The sequence below is a fragment of the Mastigoproctus giganteus genome, chromosome 6, assembly GCF_048544385.1.
Source record: "Mastigoproctus giganteus isolate SK-2022 chromosome 6, ASM4854438v1, whole genome shotgun sequence".
Classification (NCBI taxonomy): Eukaryota; Metazoa; Arthropoda; class Arachnida; order Uropygi; family Thelyphonidae; genus Mastigoproctus; species Mastigoproctus giganteus.
In genome coordinates this window covers 84833049-84856245 of record NC_143580.1, presented here as the reverse complement: position 1 = coordinate 84856245, position 23197 = coordinate 84833049, and the positions used below count along the sequence as shown (strand labels likewise).

Here is a 23197-nt window from a genome sequence, read left to right as displayed (position 1 = left end):
TACCATGTACATCATTAATTTTTTTCAATGGGTACAGAACTGATGCATAAACAGCATCAAATGAACAGGATAAACCACCTCAACTTGACCCTTATAGTTAAATAGCATCAGATGTAAGAAAGTAGTTTCTAGAAGATTAGTTATGATATAACAATTTTGTTTCCACAGTGAATGTGGGAGAAAGGAGGAGATAGAATCTGTAAATTTAGAAGATGGAGAACAGATCTTTGATACAATTTATTGATCTGATATGATTATGACCAGTGATTATTCATGCATTAAAAATTTTCAGATAAAGGAACCACTACGTGGCTATGATAACAGTGTACAGATGTGGAATTTACTTAAAGATGTAACTACCATTAGGGACAAAGGAAGACTTTTTGGTTTCGTAAAGGTGACTACAGTGGACTCATATTTTTAAAAATTTTATAAAGTGGGACCAACTGATGATATTACCAATAAATTCTAAATGGGAAGCATTCAAGGAATTAAGCTTGGATGCCACTAGTCTTTTCAGATCAATTAAGAAATACTGTTTAAGGTTTAGGCCCAAATGGATGTCATATGAAATAATGAGACTTGTCACAGAGAAGAAAAATGCATGGCATACATATAAATTATCAGGTGACACAGAAGCATATGGTAGATATAAGCTAGTCTGTAATCAAGTCTGGAGGTTAGGCAAGAGAAGGCAGATTACGAGAAATCTTTGGAAAAGGATGCATCAGATTGGTCCACATGATATTGATGGTTTGACTGCTGATGATCCTGCTCAGATAGCTGACAAATTAAATGAATATTTTGCATTTACATTACGACAAGGCAGATTACGAGAAATCTTTGGAAAAGGATGCATCAGATTGGCCCACTTGATACTGATGATTTGACTGCTGATGATCCTGCTCAGATAGCTGACAAACTAAATGAGTATTTTGCATTTACATTCACACATGAGAACTCTATACAAAAGTGGAGAACAGAAGCATATTAAACTCTAACAGGGAGTTAAATGATTTTGTAATAACTGAGAGCAAGTGGAGAACAAATTGTAGAAGTTAAACATAAGAAAGGTGCCTGGATTGGATCACAAAGGAACTGGATGAAAAAATTATTTTTCGCATTAGCAGAGGCATATGATGCAAGAAAGCAAGCTTATGCAGCATCATCCAAAAAAAAAAAAAAAAAAAAAAAACGCATAGATTTATTTCACCCCTCCGTTCGTTCCAGCCTTAAATTTATTTAGCTCAGCCTTAAATTTATTTAGGTTATCAACTTCTGCAACAAAAGATGGAAGTCTGTTCCACCAATCAACTACCCACTGGCTAAAGTCAAACTTCCGCACATCTATCCTACAACTGAAGGTCTTTCCTCAATTTGAATTTCTGCTCTCAGGTGATTATTCTGAGCAAGAGGAAGAATCCCATCAGCATTCAGCATGCTCAAACCATTCAAGGCTTTATACACCTCAATCAGATCACCTTCAAGGTGATCTGATTGAGGTGTATAAAGTAAATTTTGATATCATATACTTGGATTTTAGGAAAGCTTTTGACACCTATTCAGTTATATTAAAGGAGGCAATGAGGGAAGTAAGCAAACCCTTAGACATAATTATGAGAGCATCCTTAGATTCAGGAGAGGTCCCCATGGACTGGAGATGTGCAAATGTATCCCCAATTCACAAAGAGGGTTCAAAGGGTGATGCAAATAATTATAGACCTGTTAGTTTAACTTTTTACAGGGAAAATAATGGAGTCACTGGTTAAAGAAGCATCGCAGGATAATATACACAAGACTGCGGTAATAATTCGGACACAGCATGGGTTTGTTAAGGGGAAGTCTTGTCTGACTAATTTGATTTGATACTATGATATGATTACAAAGGAACTGGATGCAAAAAATAATTTTGATTTTATGAAAGCTTTTGATACTATTGCGCATTAGCATTAGCAGAGGCATATGATGCAAGAAAGCAAGCTTATTCAGCATCAGCCAAAAAAAAAAAAAAAAACCCACTCCCATTTCACGCCTCCGTTCGTTCGAAATACCTGTCCAGTTGAGCCTTAAATTTGTTTAGGCTATCAACTTAGGGGTAGAATTTTTTTCAGCCTGGACTGTACTTGTTAACAGGAGAGATTGCTTCTACAGGTATGGGATACACTTAAATAGAAAGGGTGCGAGAATATTTGCTGATGCTATCGAGGCAGTGTTAGGTGGGTCGGAAAACTGCTAGCTTGGGGGGAGACAAAGACCAATAGATTGACAGTAGCCACTGGCAGAGGTGAGAGAGATTCTTGCACTGCTTCTATTAGAATGAGCAGAAGCCTGAAAAACAAGGTGCATGGTATTTCAGAGACTGCTGGGAGCCATTGCGGTACAAGTAAACACATGGGTTGTGTTAGGGTAGCTAAGAATAGAAACAGGTGCAGGTATACTTGTGTGTACACCAATGCTAGGAGTTTAGTAAATAAATTTGATGAATTTGAGGTATTGCTCAAAACATCAAAGGCAGATATTGTTGGGATATCAGAGACGTGGTGTCACACAGATATAAGGGATGCAGAACTGCAATTTGGGGAGTACAACGTCTACAGAAAGGATAGACAGGATAGGAAGGGGGGAGGGGTTATGCTATTAGTTAAGAAACACATAAAAACCAAGGAAGTGAAGCCAGTCGACATCGATGGACAGGGCAGTGTCGAGTCAGTTTGGTGTGACATAAGCATTGGGAGATCAAAATTGAGAGTAGGAGTGTGCTATAGGCCTAATGACTCTGATGAGTATAATAAGGAATTGTACAGGGAAATAGAGTGGGCCAGTAAATCAGAGAGTCTTATAATGGGAGATTTTAATTTCCCAGATATTGACTGGAATTTGGGGGCTGGTTACTCATGCACTAGCAGGGCTTTTGTGGATTTATTGGATGATTGTTTTCTACATCAGCATGTTCGGGAGGCAACTAGAGGGAGTAATACTCTTGATTTGATTATCAGCAGTGATTCTTCATGCATTAAGAATCTGCAGATAAATGAACCACTAGGTGGCAGTTATCAGTGTGCTGAAGTGGGATTTACTCAAAGAGGTAACTACCATTAGGGGTAAAGGGAAGGGTTATTGCTTCCGTAAAGGCGACTACGATGGACTGAGACAGTATTTAAATTCTATACAGTAGGACCAACTGATGATGTTACCAACAGCAAATTCAAAATGGGAAGCATTCAAAGAACTTATCTTGGAAGCTACTAGGCTTTACATACCAACTAAGAAATATTGTTCAAGGTTTAGGCCAAAATGGATGTCAGATGAACTAATGAGGCATATGGCAGAGAAGAAAAATGCATGGGATACTTACAAATTAACACATGACACAGAAGCCTATGATAGATACAAGTTGATATGCAACCAAGTTACAAAGGAGGTTAGGCAGGCGAAGGCAGATTACGAGAAATCCTTGGCAAGGGATGCAAAGAAAAACAGCAAAGAGTTCTTTACTTATGTAAATTCTAGAAGGAAGGGGATGAATCAGATTGGTCCACTTGATATTGATGGGTCAACTGTTGATGATCCTGCTCAGGTAGCTAACAAACTAAATGAATAATTTGCATCGACATTCACACGTGAGGAGTTATTCAGCAAGGGGAATGCCAGAGGTGTATTCAACTCTAGAAGTAAGCTACAGAATCTTGAAATAACTGGGAGTAAAGTGGAGGAGAAACTGTTGAAGATAAACACAAGAAAGGCACCCGGGGTGGATGGGATCTATCCAGTTATATTAAAGGAGGCAGCAAAGGAAGTAAGCAAACCCTTAGCCATAATTATGAGAGCTTCCTTGGACTCAGGGGAGGTACCCATAGACTGGAAATGTGCAAATGTGACCCCAATTCACAAAGGAGGATCAAAGGCTGACACAAGTAATTATAGACCTGTGAGCTTAACTTCTGTTCCAGGAAGATTAATGGAGGCACTGGTTAAAGAAGCACTGCAGGATCATTTAGACAAGACTTCAGTTATAGCTCAGACACAGCATGGTTTTGTTAAGGGGAAGTCTTGCCTGACCAACTTGATTGGATACTATGATGCAGTCACAAAAGAACTGGATGCAGGGAATAACTTTGATATTATATACTTGGATCTTAGAAAGGCTTTTGATACTGTTGCACATGGAAGACTGCTACACAAATTGGAGCAGTGTGACATTGGAGGCAAATTGCTGCTATGGATAAAGGGGTGGTTGAGGGGGAGAAGACAGAGTGGTAATCAATGGACACTGCTCATCGTGGACTAATGTTATTAGTGGAGTCCCTCAGGGCTCAGTGTTGGGTCCATTATTGTTTTCTGTATTTATAAATGATATTGATGATGGTATATCAAGCTTAATGTCCAAGTTTGCAGACGATACAAAGGTTGGCAGGGTTGTCAAGGACACTACTGACACTATGCTGCTGCAACAGGATCTGGAAAGGTTGAGCAGATGGGCTGAGAGGTGGCAAATGAAGTTTAACATTGACAAATGTAAAGTACTACACATGGGAAACAGCAACCCCAGAGCAACGTATCAACTCTGTGGTACTACACTGACAGTGGTAGAGAATGAAAGGGACTTGGGGGTGGTTGTGCAGGCAGATATGAAGTTCTCTGAGCAGTGCAGACGAGCTGCAAGAGTAGCTCATGGAGTATTGTCAATGATATACAGGAATTTTTCCAGCAGGGATAAGGAGGTGATTATTCCATTGTATAAGGCAATGGTGAGGCCACACCTAGAGTACTGTATACAGGTCTGGAGGCCTCATTTCAAGAAGGATGTAGAGCTGCTGGAACGAGTACAGAGAAGGGCAACAAGATTAGTGAATGGAACAAAGGGGTGCTCTTAGGAAGAAAGGCTTAAGTTTTGCAAATTACAGTGTCTGGAGACTAGGCACCAGCGAGGTGATCTGATAGGTGTATAAAGCCTTGAATGGTTTAAGCATGCTCAATGCTGATGGGATTCTTCCTCTAGCTCAGAAAAATCACCTGAGAGGGCATAAATTCAAATTGAGGAAAGACAGATGTAGGATAGATGTGCGGAAATTTGCCTTTAGCCAGCGGGTGGTTGGTTGGTGGAACAGACTTCCATCCCTTGTGGTGGAGGTTGATAGCCTAAATAAGTTTAAGGCTCAGCTGGACAGGTATTTTGAACGAACAGAGGGGTGAAGTGGAAGTGGTTTTTTTTTTGGCTGATGCTGCATAAGCTTGCTTTCTTGCATCAAATGCCTCTACTAATGCTAATGCTAACTTCAACAACAAGTGATGGAAGTCGGTTCCACCAACCAACCACCCGCTGGCCAAAGGCAAATTTCCGCACATCTATCCGACATCCGCCCTTCCTCAATTTGAATTTATGCCCTCTCAGGTGATTATTCTGAGCAAGATGAAGAATCCCATTGGCATTGAGCATGCTCAAACCATTCAAAGCCTTATACACCTCTATCAGATCACCTCGCCGGTGCCTAGTCTCCAGACTCTGTAATTTGCAAAACTTAAGCCTTTCTTCGTAAGAGCAACCCTTTGTTCCATTCACTAATCTTGTTGCCCTTCCCTGTACCCGTTCCAGCAGCTCTACATCCTTCTTGAAATGAGGCCTCCAGACCTGTATACAGTACTCAAGAAGTGGCCTAACCATTGCCTTATACAAGGGAATAATCACCTCCTTATCCCTGCTAGAAAAATTCCTGTATATCATTGACAAGACACCATGAGCTACTCTTGCAGCTCGTCTGCACTGCTCAGAGAACTTCATATCTGCCTGCACAATTACCCCCAGGTCCTTTTCATTCTCCACCACTGTCAGTGTAGTACCGCAGAGTTGATACGTTGCTCTGGGGTTACTGTTTCCCATATGTAGTACTTTACATTTGTCAATGTAAAACTTCATTTGCCACCTCTCAACCCATCTGTTCAACCTTTCCACATCCTGTTGCAGCAGCATAGCGCAGTAGTGTCCTTAACAACCCTGCCAACCTTTGTATCATCTGCAAACTTGGACATTAAACTTGATATCCCATCATCAATATCATTCATAAACACCGAAAACAACAACGGACCCAACACTGAACCCTGAGGAACTCCACTAATAACATTAGTCCATGTTGAGCAGTGTCCATTGATTACCACTCTCTGTCTTCTGCCACTCAACCATCCCCTTATCCATAGCAGCAATTTGCCTCCAATGCCACACTGCTTCAATTTGTGCAACAGTATCAAAAGCCTTTCTAAGATCCAAATATATAACATCAAAGTTATTCCCTGCATCCAGTTCTTTTGTGACTACATCATAGTATCCAATCAAATTGGTCAGGAAAGACCTGCCCTTAACAAAACCGTGCTGCGTCTGAGCTATAACTGAATTCTTGTCTAGATGATCCTGCAGTGCTTCTTTAACCAGTGCCTCCATTAATTTTCCTGGAACAGAAGTTAAGCTCACAGGTCTATAATTACTTGTGTCGGCCTTTGATCCTCCTTTGTGAATTGGTCACATTTGCACATTTCCAGTCTATGGGTACCTCCCCTGAGTCCAAGGAAGCTCTCATAATTATGGCTAAGGGTTTGCTTACTTCCTTTGCTGCCTCCTTTAATATAACTGGATAGATCCCATCCACCCCAGGTGCCTTTTTTATGTTTATCCTCAACAATCTCTCCTCCACTTTCCTCTCAGTTATTACAAAATCATCCAGCTCACTGCCAATGTTTACTTTACCTACATCATTCTCCTTCCTGAATAACTCCTCATGCGTGAATGTAGATGCAAAATACTTGTTTAGATCGTTAGCCACCTGAGCAGGATCCTCAACCGTTGAACCATCAATATCCAGTGGACCAATCTGATTCATCCCTTCCCTTCTCGAATTTAAATATGTAAAGAACTCTTTTCTGTTTTTCTTTGCATCCCTTGCCAAAGATTTCTCGTAATCTGCCCTCACCTGCCTAACCTCCTTTGTAACTTGGTTACAGATCAACTTGTATCTATCATAGTCTTCTGTGTCACTAATTAATTTGTATGTATCCCATGCATTTTTCTTCTCTGCCATATGTCTCATTAGTTCATCTGACATCTACTTAGGCCTAAACCTTGAACAATATTTCTTAGTTGGTATATAAAGCCTAGTAGCTTCCAAGTTCTTTGAATGCTTCCCATTTTGAATTTGCTGTTGGTAACATCATCAGTTGGTCCCACTGTATAGAATTTAAATACTGTCTCAGTCCATCGTAGTCGCCTTTACGAAAGCAATAACCCTTCCCTTTACCCCTAATGGTAGTTACCTCTTTGAGTAAATCTCACTTCAGCACACTGTGATCACTGCCACCTAGTGGTTGATTTAACTGCAGATTCTTAATGCATGAAGAATCACTACTGATAATCAAATCAAGAGTATTACTCTTTCTAGTTGCCTCCCAAACATGCTGATGTAGAAAACAATCATCCAATAAATCCACAAAAGCCTTGCTAGTGTGCGAGTGACCAACCCACAAATTCCAGTCACTATCTGGGAAATTAAAATCCCCCATTATAAGACTCGCTGATTTACTGGCCCACTATTTCCCTGTACAATATCTTATTATACTCATCAGAGTCATTAGGCCTATAGCACACTCCTACTCTCAATTTAGATTTCCCTATGCTTATGTCACACCAAACTGACTCGACACTGCCCTGTCCATCGATGTCGACTGGCTTCACTTCCTTGGACCTTATGTGTTTCTTAATTAATAGCATAACCCTTCCTCCCCTCCTGTCCTGTCTTTCCTTTCTATACACATTGTATTCCCCAAATTCCAGTTCCGCATTACTTATATCTGTGTGACACCACGTCTCTGATATCCCAACAATATCTGCCTTTGATGTTTTGAGCAATACCTCAAATTCATCAAATTTATTTACCAAACTCCTAGCATTGGTGTACACGCAGGTATACATGCACCTGTTTCTATTCTAAGCTACCCTAACACAACCCATGTGTTTACTTGTACCGCAATGACTCCCAGCAGTCTCTGAAATATCCTGCATCTTGTTTTTCAGGCTTCTGCTCATTTCAATAGAAGCAGTGCAAGAATCACTTCCACCTCTGCCAGTGGCTACTGTTAATCTATTAGTCCTTGTATCCCCCCCAACTAGCAGTTTTCCGACCCACCTAACACTGCCTCGACAGCATCAGCAAAAATTCTTGCACCCTTTCTATTTAAGTGTATCCCATCCCTGTAGAAGCAATCTCTCCTGTTAACAAGTACAGTCCAGGCTGAAAAAAATTATACCCCTTGAGCCTTGCACAATCCCTCCAGGGCCGAATTGATCGACAAGGCTCTCATCATATACTCCCTCCTATCGTGTCTGGGCAGAATTGCACACACTTTCAAATTCAACCCTAATTCACGGCTTTTTTCCAACAGTGACCTGTACTTGCTAATTAATTCCATCGGTCTCCTACTCTTAATATCATTAGTGGATATTACATGGAAGATTAATGTACAAACTGGAACAGTATGGCATCAAGGATAAAGGAATGCTACTATGGATAAAGGAAAAGACCGAGTGGTAATCAATGGACACTGCTCTTTGTGGACTGATGTTATTAGTGGAGTCCCCCAGGGATCGGTGTTTGACTCATTGTTGTTTTCTGTATTTATCAATGATATTGATGAAGGTATATCACGCTTAATGTCCAAGTTTGTAGGTGACATGAAGGTTGACAGGGTTGTTAATAACAGTACTTTACTGCAACAGGATCTAGAGCAGATGTGCTGAGATGTGGCAACTAAAGTCTAACATTTACAAATGCAAAGTACTACATAAGGGTAGCAGTAACCCCAGAGAAATGCACCAACTGTGTGCTTGTACACTCAGGGTAGTGAAGAATGAAAAAAGACCTGGGGGTAATCGTGCAGTCCGATATGAAGTTTTCTGAGCAGTGTAGACAAGCTGCCAGAGCAGATAATGGGATCTTGGTAAGGATGTACAAGAATTTTGCTAGTATGGATAAAGAGGTGATTATCCCCTTGTATAAGACAGTTGCCAGGCCATACAAGTCTGGAGGCCTCATTTTAGGAAGGATGTAGAGTTGCTAGAATGTGTACAGAGAAAGGTAACAAGACTAGTGAGGGGAACAAAGGGGTGTTCTTATGAAGAAAGGCTTAAGTTCTGCAAATTGCAGCATCTGGAGACTGGGTATCTGATCAAGGTGATCTGATCGTGGTGTATAAGGGCTTGATGGTTTGAGCAGCTGATGGGGCATAAACTTAAACTGAGGAAAGACAGTTGTAGAATAGATGTGCGGAAATCTGCCTTTAGCCTACAAGTAGTTGATTGCTTGAATAAATTCAAGGAAGAAGTGGACAAACGTATGGAACGTATGGATGGGTGAAATGTGAAGGTTTCTTTCTTTCTTTTATTTGCTGATGTTGTATAAGCTTGCTTTCTTGCATCATATGCCAATGCTAAGTCACTGAATCTGCTTACATGTTCAACACATGCAACGAGGTTGGAGAGGAGAGGAATAATGAGTCTGAGAGGGCAAAAATTGTTACAGGAGGGGAGGGGGAATTCCAAGAATTTGGAATTTTTTTTTTTTTTTTTTGAAAGACAAACGTTACATGGGCCTAAGTATAGAGGTGACAGTTAAAGGTCAGTGGGGATTTGGCTTAAAGCATTTCTTCTTAAAAGAGGCAGCACCAATTCACTATCCCACAAGCATTTGGAAACGGATGTCATGTGGGTTACCTTGGAGGCTGTAGGCTGCACATGTAGCAATGCAAACTAACCACTGTGAGCATAGGAAAAATGCATGATCTAGAGGGCAAGAAGAAAGCATATGCCATGGGAAAAACATTAAGTTCATGAGCTGCAGGAATATAGTAGAATTTAAGAGAAAAGAAGAGCTTTTTACCGAAAGAAGGTATGTTATTCTTGGCTTGAGATTGTTGTTATTTGGCATTTAGGAGCATTAGCAACTAAGGCCATATTGCTCTGGGGATATGCGGTGGTCATTCCCTGACCTTTCTGCATCCTCTGCATTTGGTGGTCACTGGCTCGAACCCCGGTCTAATAAAGAAGTGTGTGCTATGCACTGCTGCTGTTCTTGCCTACCGAGGCACCTTGGCTTGAGATAAAAAAGAAATACAGGTAGTTCTAGACTTTATGGGTTAATTCATTCCTAGTGCACGCTCGTAAAGTGGGAATTTATATCCCATAGACATAAGGTTAAAAATAGGGGCTACGTTCTCAACAATGAAATTAGTTAACTAATTAGTTTATGTTTAAACAATGATTGATTTATTGAAAGAAATGAAAATGTAGCCTGTAAAATCAAGCAAATTATAATAATAGAGAAATTATTTACGACTTACAAATGTTAAAGAATGTTTATACTTCATCACCATCGACTAAATGCACACTCGTTGATCACTCATTACTGGTTCGGTACTCAGTTTCCTTGGTTTGCTGCACAAGGAGTCTTCTTCTTCAGAAATGTTTCAAGAGGCGTTTGTTTCCACGATAATCTTCTCTTTTAATTATAAATTTCATGATTGGATGCATAAGCATTTTTTAACGGCACACACAAATTGCAACTAACACGATTCGCGTGGAGTAACAAGTTCACGAAGCTTAAAAAAAGGAATGAAGAGAAGATTCTGAAAATTTATTTATGTTTTTTATATGATTGAAGATTTCAGTAAAGGGGAAACACATTTCACCATAATAATGTAAAAAACCACACAATTTCAGCTATCGGTATTATCACAAATGCAATAAGATCGAATTTACTACCCATTTATAACTGCTTGCAGTAACAGAAAAACCCAATAAACTGGAAAGTGCAAATTGTTTTTATTGTTTTATGGTCGTGACCTCCAAAATTATGCTTTAGAAAAATATCACAAAGGCGTTTAAAATTGATTCTTATAACGGAACATATGATAACGATGAAAGTGCAGTACATTTTAATGATTTGAATTGGTAACTAATACAGTTTACCTCACAACCTTTTATATGGCCTTAAGGTCATGCTTGTGACCTTAAAAATTACATCTTAGAGAGATTAGTTATACAACGAATTAGCTTAGTTATACATCTAAAATTTCAATTTCCAAGATCTTGTAACGAATTACCAAAAAACAACGTGTTATTGGGTTCACAATACGATGGTGTCTCTGGAACTGATTAATATTGTAAAGTGGGGTACACTGTACTGTATAGCTACGCATGGTTTGAAATGTAGTATTTATGAATGTTTTAACATTCATTTTTGCAATTAATGTTCATATTTTCGATTTTGTTGATATTTGATACTTGGGGGAAAAAACTAAAACCTGGGAACTTGTAAAGCGAGAACTGCCTGCATGTATTTTGAATACAGGTAAGGACAAAGAGATGGGAAGATGGCTGGAGACAAAGGGGGATTCTCAGGTACAGAAGGAGTAGTTGGTAATATTTGTGAATAACAGATTAGTAGTCTGGTCAAGTTTGGTAGGAATGTTAACAACTTGGAATAAATTAAGAGCATTAAAATGTTTGAAGCACTTGTGAATGTAATTCATAATAGGAAGGCAAAGGAAGATTAACATCAACAAAAATAATAGTGCTAATTTTCAAATTAAGACTATGAATGAGCTAAGCAATGAAATCTATTAGAAAGACCTGTTCTTCAGAGCTAGGGAGGGATGTATACATTCATATTTAAGCTAAAAAAAAAAAAAAAAAAAAACCAAGGTGGCAATCCACTGGTAGAGCTTCAAAAATGTGGGATTGAAACCATAAAACAAAGTTGCTAAGTTGAAGAATTCTACCTATTCAAAACTATGATATGATCCAGGTTCAGGCCTGCTCTCATGGAAGCCACTCACCCAACTGCTCATTGAGAAAATTCTTACAACTTTTTATAAATTCATCATAGGGCAAATTGATGGGCTCAAAATTGAAACCATCATTGAGCAATCTATAAGTTCCACAACCACAGAGCCAGACAGATACCAATACATTCGTAACTCCATAACATAGTTGGATTAATGAAGCTTTTCCCTGCCAAAACCATTCGATTGTATGACTCCCTCAAAACAAACCTTCATTAATTTTGTTCAGATCTGTAATATAAGAAGAAAAGGTAAAGTTTAAATTTCTCTATGCTGAAATATAGGAGACTAATCAACTTCAACATGTATAAACATTATATCAATGCAACATATTATCCTCCAGTCTACCTTTGTATAAAATGTTTATATTTATCACTGTATAAGAAAGCTCACAGCACTTATTGCGATTACGAATAATGTTATCTTTCATGTAATATTATCACTTTTATGAAGTCCTGATCAGAGCATATTAATAGATAGAGAAAAAAACATGTTTATTGTAATCGGTGTTTCAGTTTAAGTTCAGGGTTTTTTTTTTTTTTTTGCCTTATCATGCATACGCAGTGGAAGTGATTAAGCAAAATCACAGTTTTTTCTTCAACTCCTGACACATTGCATATCTAGTTATTGCTGTTGCTTGTATATAGTCTGTATGGGTGTTGTTATTCTGTGAAAGAAAGTTGTATCTGTACTGCTACCAATTTGACTATTTTATAGTAGAGCATTTAACCCTTTTCTAATTCTTGAAACTCCCTCCATGGTAGTAAAAAACAAACAAACAAAAGTGGTGGCACAAAGAGCCAAACTAATTATAAGATACTGCTGATGCAGTTTACTATGTTAAATAAATTGTTTCTTATGTTAAATATATTGTAAATTTCTTCACCCAAGCAGCCCAATGAAACAAGAATGCAGCTATTCAGCACTGTTTATTGGTGCAGCAAGTGGAAATTAATATTTCCACTCTCTGGACCAATAATAATTTTAATATATATTTTTTTGTTTTTAATGGTTAGTATGGATTTGAAAATATAGTAGACAGTCAAATTACAGTATCCTATACTGCTTAATTTTAATAATTTTCTTTCTGTCCACTTCCACCTTTTTATGTGCACCAATAAACAATGCTGAATAGCTCCATTCATGTTTCATTGGGCTGCCTGGGTGAAGTAATTTGTATCTTATAGTAAGCTTGGCTCTTTGTGCCACCAAGTTCTCCCCCCCCCTTTTTATAACCACCGAGGAGGGGTTTATTGATTGAAAAAGCAAAAAGCTAGAAATTAAGGGAAGGGTGATATAAAAAAAATGGGGGAAGGCATACAGCAATTTCAAAGAAATTGCTGTATGCCTCCTTCCTGTAAAAATAAATTTCAAACAATGAAAAATGGAGAAAAATTATGTAGAAAATAGTAAATGATCATTTTAAATTCAACAATAGGGCTAAAAATCAATTTTTTATAATAAACAAAATTATCTACTTACACCATGTGGCATTTGTATTTTTCATTTAAGGGTGCAACCCACAGAAGGGTTAAAACCCTTTGCTAACAGAAATGCATAAATAATTGTTCCCATGATTACAACAATTTCATTTCACACTAGTAATCAATTTTCAAAATAACGAGAGGAATTACCTCAATATATGCATGTAGGACATTTCTTCACTAACACTCTACTTGAATTGAAATGAACATTAAAATAACAAAATGAATTCTACCATCAGAGGCAACCCATTAGCAATCCAATGTACCTGGTATCGTAGTCTGAGAGCTCTAAACCCGTCACCAAAGTACATCAGAACTCCAACGTAAAATTGATTAATAACATAGGACATACTGACCTTGTTCCTCTTTCATTTAATAACTGGCAATCAATGGAAGAAATAAAATGCATTTATACCCAATTGAATATTCCATGATTTAATATTCTACACATTTAAGGTAGACATTTCCTTATTAAAAAAAAAAGAAAAAAAGAGAAAAAAAAAAAGAATGATTATTTCTATTTTAGCGAAGGTTAATCACTTAACCTTCTGTTCTTACTATAACATTACTACAATAAACTTACATCAGTTATTGGCTGAAATATTAATCCATCTATATCATGTCCCACACTCTGTGCAAACTTTTCTCCGAGAACCTAAAACAAAAGAAAAAGAATTTTAGACTAATGCATTCTTAATTTCATTTAATAAATAAATTTTCTGTTTAGACTTTGGGCAACTGCAGAAGGTCTGAGTAATCTGCAACTACAGAACAGTGATTTACAGATATTTTGTCATAATTTGTAACATCCCATGCATTATATCAGTGTTTCTCAACCTTTTTTTTCAGCTAGGACCACTTTATATTATCATGGACCACAAAAAATATTTAGCTACACAAACCGAAAATATATTTATTAATAATCATTTTTTAAATACAGTAATATGCACTTGTACTTAACACATGTTTCTGTTGTGTACATTAGGTTGTTATAGGCATACCAGTATCTCCCATCACTGTTAATAGGATTCTTGCCTAATTCAAAAAAAGCTGTTTCATTGTCAAGTCCTGTGGACCACAGTTGGGAAACACTATTAGATCAAGCAGCATGTGTGCAACTCTGTAATGGCAACCTGATCACTGACAGAGGCATAAGTCAGTGATTAGTGTGCCATCATATTCTATTGTACCTGATACACATGAATGTAATGTTATCAAAAAAGTATTAACACTTTTGCAAGTGAGTTTCTGGCAAGTTTTATACCACTTCCAAATTCCTTGAATGGATTCAGGGAATTTGGTTTAAAAATTGAAAAACTGTATTATACAAATCTTTTAAATTAAATTTTTTCCTATTGACTTGATAGCTAAACACTTAGAGTGGGATTATTATAAAAAATAAAATCAAGGTAAAAAAAAACTGTAAAATTAAAAACCTGTTACTTTTTTTAAATGCAGTAATATCATCTTCATTTATATATGTATCACTGGATTCACATTTATCAACCTCTATATCTGATGTCTACGGAATTCGTCCAAGTTTGACCTGTACAAGTCTACAATTGTGCTGAACTTTGCTGAAAGGCGGCACCCTCCTATACCAATTTTTGAAAAGGCACTATTACTTGCAAACACAATTAATAGATAGCAGCATATTCCTGGAATCTCAAGGCAATTTGTGCACATGTAGATATAACTTGTTAATACTGTGGAAACACCTTTGAAAAGTATATAGACACTCCAGAGCTCATACACAACGATCTGCAGATATCGCACTCACAAAAGGGTTAAGAACCCATCTGCCTCAGCACTTTACAGCAATCTATCTCTTCCTCTTTACATGAAATAATGAGGAGCATTTGAAAAGTTCATGGCCTAAGTATGAAGAGTTTATTAAAGGAATCCGGGAACATATTACTTTTCAATATAGTTCCCTTTGAAGCCAATGCACTTTTGCCATTGATGATGCAATGGACTGATTCCAGCTGTGAAGAATTTTGTCTCTTGGGTCTCCAGGAACACATCACTGCAGCAATGGTGTCACTGTCAGTGGGAAAACAGATACCAGCCAGATAATTTTTCAAATTAGGAAATAGGTGAAGGGTTGATGAGTCTAGACCAGGTGATTATGTGGGCCAAAATTTTAAAGCCACACTCGTGCAGTGCAGCTATGGCAACGACAGACTCATAAGCAGGGGTATTGTACTGGTGGAATAAGACATCTGCTGAGTTTTCCTTGGTATTTGTCTTTCATGTTTTCATTCAAACACCTCTCAAGGTTTGCATAATATGCCCCTGTAACTGTCTGTCCACTCTAAAGGTAATCATTAGCAACACTCCATCACCATCTCAAAAAATCAATGTCATCATCTTTCCAGCAGAAGGATTGACTTGGCTTTCTTTGAAGGGGTTGTTGTTGGTATTGGGCTTAATGACACAAGGCTACTTGAGGCCAAATTGTGTCTGTTCATAATTTATTTACATGCAGCATAGCTAGAGATGTTAAATTATATGCTCCTGTACAGGCCAATATGTTTTAAATACATTAAAAGTTCTTCTATATTTGTTTAATTTCCTAAGAAGTGAGTTAAATCATGTGAGATGTTCAACATGGAGAGTGACTGAAAAGTGTTTGACCAGATGGTTGAATGTAAGGGACAATCAATCAGAAAATAATGGACCATAAGTTGTCTGTGACAGGAGGAGCACTGAGGTGGGTTTTCTTCCAATAATAGGTGGCTTCAATATTGGGCCACCACTCCCAGGCTTCCAATAGCTGGAGAGAAGACTGAAAGCTGAAACAACCTCCAACCATTGAGATTGTAAATACCACAACCAAACTATCATCAGAAATAAAATATCCAGGCCTGGTAATTACCAGGCTTTAAAGATAAGAAAATACATGGCTATGATAACTAGAATAAGTTTTTTTTTTTTGGTAGTTGTTGGCGCATCGGCTTCTGTGGCCATAATGCACCTCCCAAGGTTTTTGCAGTACTCTGATCCATGCCCGAGGCAGGATTCGAACCTGCAACCTTTGGGTTGCTAGGCAGGCACTTTACTCACATGGCTAGCCCGGTCGGCCCTAGAATAAGTCAGATGGATTGGGGTCTCAAATGAAGGGCTTGGGCCCTCACCTATTAAGTTATCTTTTTTGCTAAAGTGCAGCAGCAGCTTGGTGCACAAATGCCACCTCGGTGCATAACAAGTCAAATCTTGACTCTATCCAAAGTGTTATACAACTTACAGTCATTAGAGCCTGCCATACAATTTATACCTCAGCTCTCCAGGTCTTGGCCAGCTTCATGCCTCTATATCTTGAGGTAGTCAAATCAGGTCTCTTTCAACAACTAAGGAAAGAGGCCTCATTTGACCACCTCAAGAATGACCTGAAGAGGGAAAGAAGATGCATAGTGGAGAGATGAAAGCCATTTGGCAGGAATCTTGGAATGAAACTACAAAAGGTGTCATCAAAAAATTCCTTCCTGCAGTGGTGCCTGGCTTTAGGCCAGGAAACACTGGCCTAGGAAGGAATTTTGAACCATGACCCATTAACATTTCTGTTGGTGAGACATGGTCTGTTTAACCAGAAGTCAATGACCCCTGGAATACAAAAAACTCTCTCTGCACTTGTGATGAACCTGAAAATTGGAGCCATGTTACAGATTGCATACATGTCATGAATATGAAGAATATCGCACCAGACTCATGACTAAAATATATTAAAACCCACAAAACCAGGAATCTCCTCTTGCAAGAAGAATAGCTCTATACTGCACTTAATGCATTTGCACAATCAGTATTCCAATACAGGCACTCTAATTAGAGGTGACCTCCCTAATTTGACATCCATTGAACTGAACAAACAAATTCTGAGCTGAAAATTCCCAAAGTCAGACTACAATCTATCTCCTCTATCTACTGGACTCGACTATGGAAGAAACTGCTCAAATGGACTTCTGAACAAATGGACTAGTCTCCTACAAGAATTTCCAACCCTGGCTACTCCAGGGTAGGATTGTGAACCTTGCAGCTCAGGGTAGGGTTCACTGGTCTTCAACAGACTGCAAAAGATGCAATTGTATACTGTCCAGTGGGTCAGGTGCTGCTGACACCTGTCTCTCAGGTGTGGGATGCCATTCTGGCACTCTACTTTGCAGGGCACCCTTGCACTGCATGCCGTCTGCTTTTCCTGGGTTTGACTGGGCCTCTCAGCGCAAAGAGATCTAACCCTTTTAATCCCTCATAAGGATGGCACCTTATTTCTCTGTCCTCCCTACTAACTTCCCACTTTTGCTTCTCCTCTAAGGTTGTCTCCCTTAATCTCACTTTTTTTTTTTTTTTTTAACTTGGTCTCCACCAGGAAGCTCAGGCAACCATGGTGGTAGTAGGTAATATGGAGTCCCACTAGGGTCCCTGTGGCCAAGTAGCCAGAACAACAACACACTATACTACACAAGACTACCGATGGCACAGTTGTGGGAAACCACCGATGGTGCCATACCCCCAAAACTATGCCCTTATCTTCACTTGACCCTGACCAGACACTTCAGGTGGCTGCCTTCACTATGGTTGTCACTGTAATTTCCCTCTTTCCTCTTCCCTCAAACGATTTTCCTGTGCACCTTTCTAATAAAAAGAAAATTTTTTAAGAGCCTTCCCTAGAAAGCTCAGGCAAGTCTAGGATTGGCCCTGCTATAGTTCCACATACCTCCACCACCAATTAGTCTGGACAGTAACTAGAGGTCGTTGGTATTCCAAGGGCCTCTAGGCTAAGGCGTGAGACGAACAATGTAACATAACCCCAGATGTGTGTATATAAACTATGACCTTTACCAAGATAATGCTGAAATAAATGCATAATAATAGTCCAACTTACTTAAATTTGCATTTATTGGTATTTAGTTGCAATTCAGTGTGTAAGCAATTTAGTTAATTAGGTTAAGGATATATAACCAGTCTCATATCACATAAAACAAACTGTTTACACCAAATCTAGGTTATTTAATGTGTGTATTGTTTTATGTCAAGTCATTCTCTGAACAGTAGTAGGCTCTCACCAACACACGCGCCTCCGTAGCCAGGTGGGAAGGAGCAGCAGTGCATAGCACACGTTTCTTGATTAGACCGGGGTTCAAGCCCATCACCACCAAATATGGAAAGGTCAGCGAATGACCACCACATATTCCCGGAGCAATATGGCCTTAGTTGCTAATGCTCCTAAAAACCAAATAACAAATCACCAACCCACATTTTCAAATTAGCATGAGCATTAGGAGAGGCACACAATACGAAAAGCAAGCTTTTGCAGCATCAGCCAAAACAAAAAAAAAAAAAAAAAACATCCCACCTCACCCCTCCATTGGTTCCAAATGCTTGTCCAGCTCAACCTTAAATTTATTTAGGTTATCAACCTCCGCAACAAAAGATGGAAGTCTGTTCCACTATCAACTACCCGCTGGCTAAAAAAAGTTTTCGGCAAATCTATTCTACAACTGTCTTTGATTAATTTGAACCTGTGCCCCCTCAGGTTCTTAATCTGAGCAGGAGGAAGAATCACACCAGCATTCAGCTTGCTCATCCCATTCAAGGCCTTATACACCTCAATCAGATCACCTCACAGGTGACTACTCTCCAGGCACTGCAATTTGCAGAACTTATTAGTAAGCCTTTCTTGGTAAGAGCACCCCTTTGTTATCCTTCACCAATCTTGTTGCCATTCTTTGTACTCATTCTACAAACTCTACATCCTTCCTAAAATGAGGCCTCCAGACCTGTACACAGTACTCTAGGTGCAGCCTGACCACTGCCTTGTATAATGGGATAATCACCTCCCTGTCCCTGCTAGCAAAATTCTATATTGACAAGACTCTATGACCTGCCCTGGCAATTCCTCTGTACTGCTCAGCAAACTTCATATTTGACTGCACACTGACCCCCAGATCTTTTTCACTTTCCACCTCCCTGAGTGTAGTACCACACAGTTGGTAGGTTTTTCTTCGGTTATTGCTACCCATATGCAGTACTTTGCATTTGTCAACGTTAAACTTTAGTTGCCACTTTTCACCCCATTTGCCCAACTTATCTAAATCCAGTTGCAGTAGCATATTGTCTTTACTGTCGTTAAAAACCATGCCAACCTTTCTATCATCTGCAAACTTGGACATTAAACCTAATATACCTTCACCAATATCATTGATAAATATACAAAACAACAATGGGACCCACACCGAACCGTGGGGAACTCCATTAATAACATTAGTCCACAAAGAGTTAGGTGGGTCGGAAAACTGCTAGCTTGGGGGGATACACAGACTAATAGAATGGATCAGTCAATTAGAGTGTCTTGTAATGGGGGATTTTAATTTCCCAGATATTGACCGGAATTTGTGGGTTGGTCACTCACACACTAGCAAGGCTTTTGTGGATTTATTGGATGATTGTTTTCTACAGCAGCATGTTCGGGAGGCAACTAGAGGGAGTAATACTCTTGATCTGATTATCAATAATGATTCTTCATGCATTAAGAATCTGCAGATAAAGGAACCACTAGGTGGCAGTGAGCACAGTATGCTGATGTGGGATTTACTCAAAGAGGTAACTACCATCAAGGGTAAAATGAAGGGTTTTTGTTTTCATAAAGGTGACTACAGTGGTCTGAGACAGTATTTAAATTCTACAAGGCAGAACCAACTGATTATGTAGTAGTAGTAACGTGATGCAAGAAAGCAAGTATATGAGCTTATGCAGCATCAGCCAAAAAAAAAAAAAAATCACAGCATTCCCTCCAAATGCCTGTTCAGTTATACAAGTTTGTTCCATCAATTAACCACCCACTGGCTAAAGGCAAATTTCTGCACATCTGTTCTACATCTGTCTTTTGTTAAATTGAATTTATGCCCCATTGGGTTCGTAATCTGAACAAATGGAAGGATCCCATCAGAATTCAGTGTGCTCAACCCATTCAAGGCCTTATTACACCTCAAACAGATCACCGCGCAGGTGCCTAGTCTCCAGCCACTGCAATTTGCAGAACTTAAGCCTCTCTTGGCAAGAGGATACCTTCATTCCCCTCACCAATCTTGTTCACTTCTCTGTACATGCTCAAGCAAATCTACATCCTTCCTAAAATGAGGACTACAAACCTGTACGCAGTACTCAAGGCGTGGCCTGACCATTGCCTTATACAGAGGGACAATCACCTTTTCCCTGCTAGCAAAATTCCTATATATCATTGACAAAACCCCCATGACCTGCCCTGGCAGCTTGTCTGCATTGCTCAGAAAATTTCATATCTGACTACACAATTACTCCCAGGTCTTTTTCATTTTCTACCACCTTAAGTGTAGTACCACACAGTTGGTATGTTTCTCTGGGGTTACTTCTACCCACATCCAGTACTTTGCATTTGTCAAGGTTAAACTTCATTTGCCACTTCTTAGCTAATCTGCCCGAATTTTCTAGATCCTGTTGCAGTAGCACACTGCCATTATTGTCATTAACAACCCTGCCAAACTTTGCATCATCTGCAAACTTCGACACTAAGCCTGATATACCTTAATCAATATCATTGATAAATATACAAAACAAGAGTGGACCCAACACCGAACCTTGTGGGACTCCACTAATAACATTAGTCCACGAAGAGCAGCACCCATTCATTACCACCCACTGTCTTCTCCCACTCAACCATCCTTTTATCCATTGTAACAAGTTACCCTTAATACCATTCTGCTCCAATTTGTACAATAGTCTTCCATGCACAACAGTGTCAAAAGCTTATCTGAAATCCAAAATATGATATAAAAATTATTTTTTGCATTCAGTTCCTTTGTAACCACATCATAATATCCTATCAAATTTGTCAGACAAGACTTTCCGTTAACAAACCCATGCTGTGTCTGAATTACTGCTGCGGTCTTGTCTAGATGATCCTGCAATGCATCTTTAACCAGCGAATCCATTATTTTACCCGGAACAGAAGTTAAACTAACTGGTCTGTAATTACTCGTGTCACCCTTCGATCCCCCTTTGTGAATTGGATATACATTTGCACATCTCCAGTCCGTGGAGACCTCCCCTGAGTCCAAGGATGCTATCATAATTATGGGGAATGGTTTGTTTAGCTGCTTTTCCGCCTCCTTTAATATAACTGGATATATCCCATCCACCCCAGGTGCCTTTCTTGTTTAACTTCAATGATTTCTCCTCCACTTTGCTCTCAGTTATTGCAAAATCATTAAGCACCCTGCTACAATTTGATAACCTTCTGCCATTTTCAAACCTTAATAACTCCTCATGTGTGAATGAACATGTAAAATACTCATTCAGTTTGTTTGCTCTCTGAGCAGGATCATCAACAGTCGAACCATCGTTATTAAGTGGACCAATCAGATTCATCCCCTTCTTTTTAGCATTTATATAAGAAAAGAAATCCTTGCTGCTTTTCTTAGAATATTTTGCCAAAGATTTCTCATAATCTGCCTTCACCTGCCTAACCTACTTTCTGACCTGATTACAGACTAGCTTATATCTGCCATAGGCTTCTAAGTTATTTGATAATTTATATGCATCCAATGCATTTTTCTTCTCTGTCACGAGCCTCATTAGTTCATTTGATAACCATTTAGGCCTAAACCTTGAACAATATTTCTTAATAGGTATGAAACATTTAGTAGATTCCACGATTCATTCCTTGAATGCTTCCCACTTAGAATTTACTGTTGGTAACATCGTCAGTTGATCCCACTGTACTCACCTTTATGGAAGCAAAAACCCTTTCCTATACCCCTGATGGTAATTATAACTTTAAGTAAATCCCACATCAGTACACTGTGATCACTGCCACCTAGTGGTTCCTTTATATGCAAATTCTTAATATGCGAATGATCACTGCTGATAACCAGATCAAGAGGTAACTACCCAACTTGCTTTCAGGGGAAAATAATGGAATCACTGGTTAAAGAAGCATTGCAGGACCATCTAAACAAGTCTGCAGTAATAGTTAAGACACAGCATGAGTTTGTTAAAGGGATGTCTTCTCTGACCAATCTGATTGGTTACTATGATGTGGTCACAGAGGAACCGAATGTTCCTTTGTGATGCAAAACTTAAGCCTTTCTTCGTAAGAGCAACCCTATGTTCCATTCACTAATCTTATTGCCCTTCTCTGTACTCGTTCAAATATCTCTATATTCTTCTTAAAATGGTTGGTAACTACCATGTTACCAACAGCAAATTCAAAATGGGAAGCATTCAAAGAAATATTGTTCAAGATTTAGGCCTAAATGGATGTCAGATGAACTAATTAGACATACGACAGAGAAGAAAAATGCATGGGATACATATAACTTAACATGTGACACAGAAGCCTATGTTAGATATAAGCTGATCTGTAACCAAGTTACAAAGGAGGTTAGGCAGGCGAAGGCAGATTACGAGAAAAATTTGGCAAAGGATGCAAAGAAAAACAGCAAAGAGTTCTTTACTTATGTAAACTCTAGAAGGAAGGGGATGAATCAGATTGGTCCACTTGATATTGATGGGTCAACTGTTGATGATCCTGCTCAGGTAGCTAACAAACTAAATGAATATTTTGCATCAACATTCACACATGAGGAGTTATTCAGGGAGTGGAATGCCAGAGGTGTATTCAACTCTGGCAGTAAGCTAGATAATCTTGTAATAACTGAGAGTAAAGTGGAGGAGAAATTGTTGTAGATAAACACAAGAAAGGCATCTGGGTGGATGGAATCTATCCAGTTATAATAAAGGAGGCGGCAAAGGAAGTAAGCAAACCCTTGGCCATAATTATGAGAGCTTCGTTGGACTCA

General features: G+C 38.9%; 1 protein-coding gene across 5 annotated transcripts in view; it reads right to left on the bottom strand.

Annotated features, from left to right (window-relative positions):
* Window positions 1-23197, bottom strand: part of mRNA-cap (RNA guanylyltransferase and 5'-phosphatase mRNA capping enzyme) — a 548400-nt gene that overhangs the window by 124026 nt on the left and 401177 nt on the right. For all 5 annotated transcript variants that reach the window (XM_090376079.1, XM_090376080.1, XM_090376082.1 and 2 more), the window contains one exon: window positions 13948-14019. In XM_090376079.1, the coding sequence (XP_090232205.1) occupies window positions 13948-14019 (72 nt within the window). The remainder of the gene's footprint in view (window positions 1-13947; window positions 14020-23197) is intronic.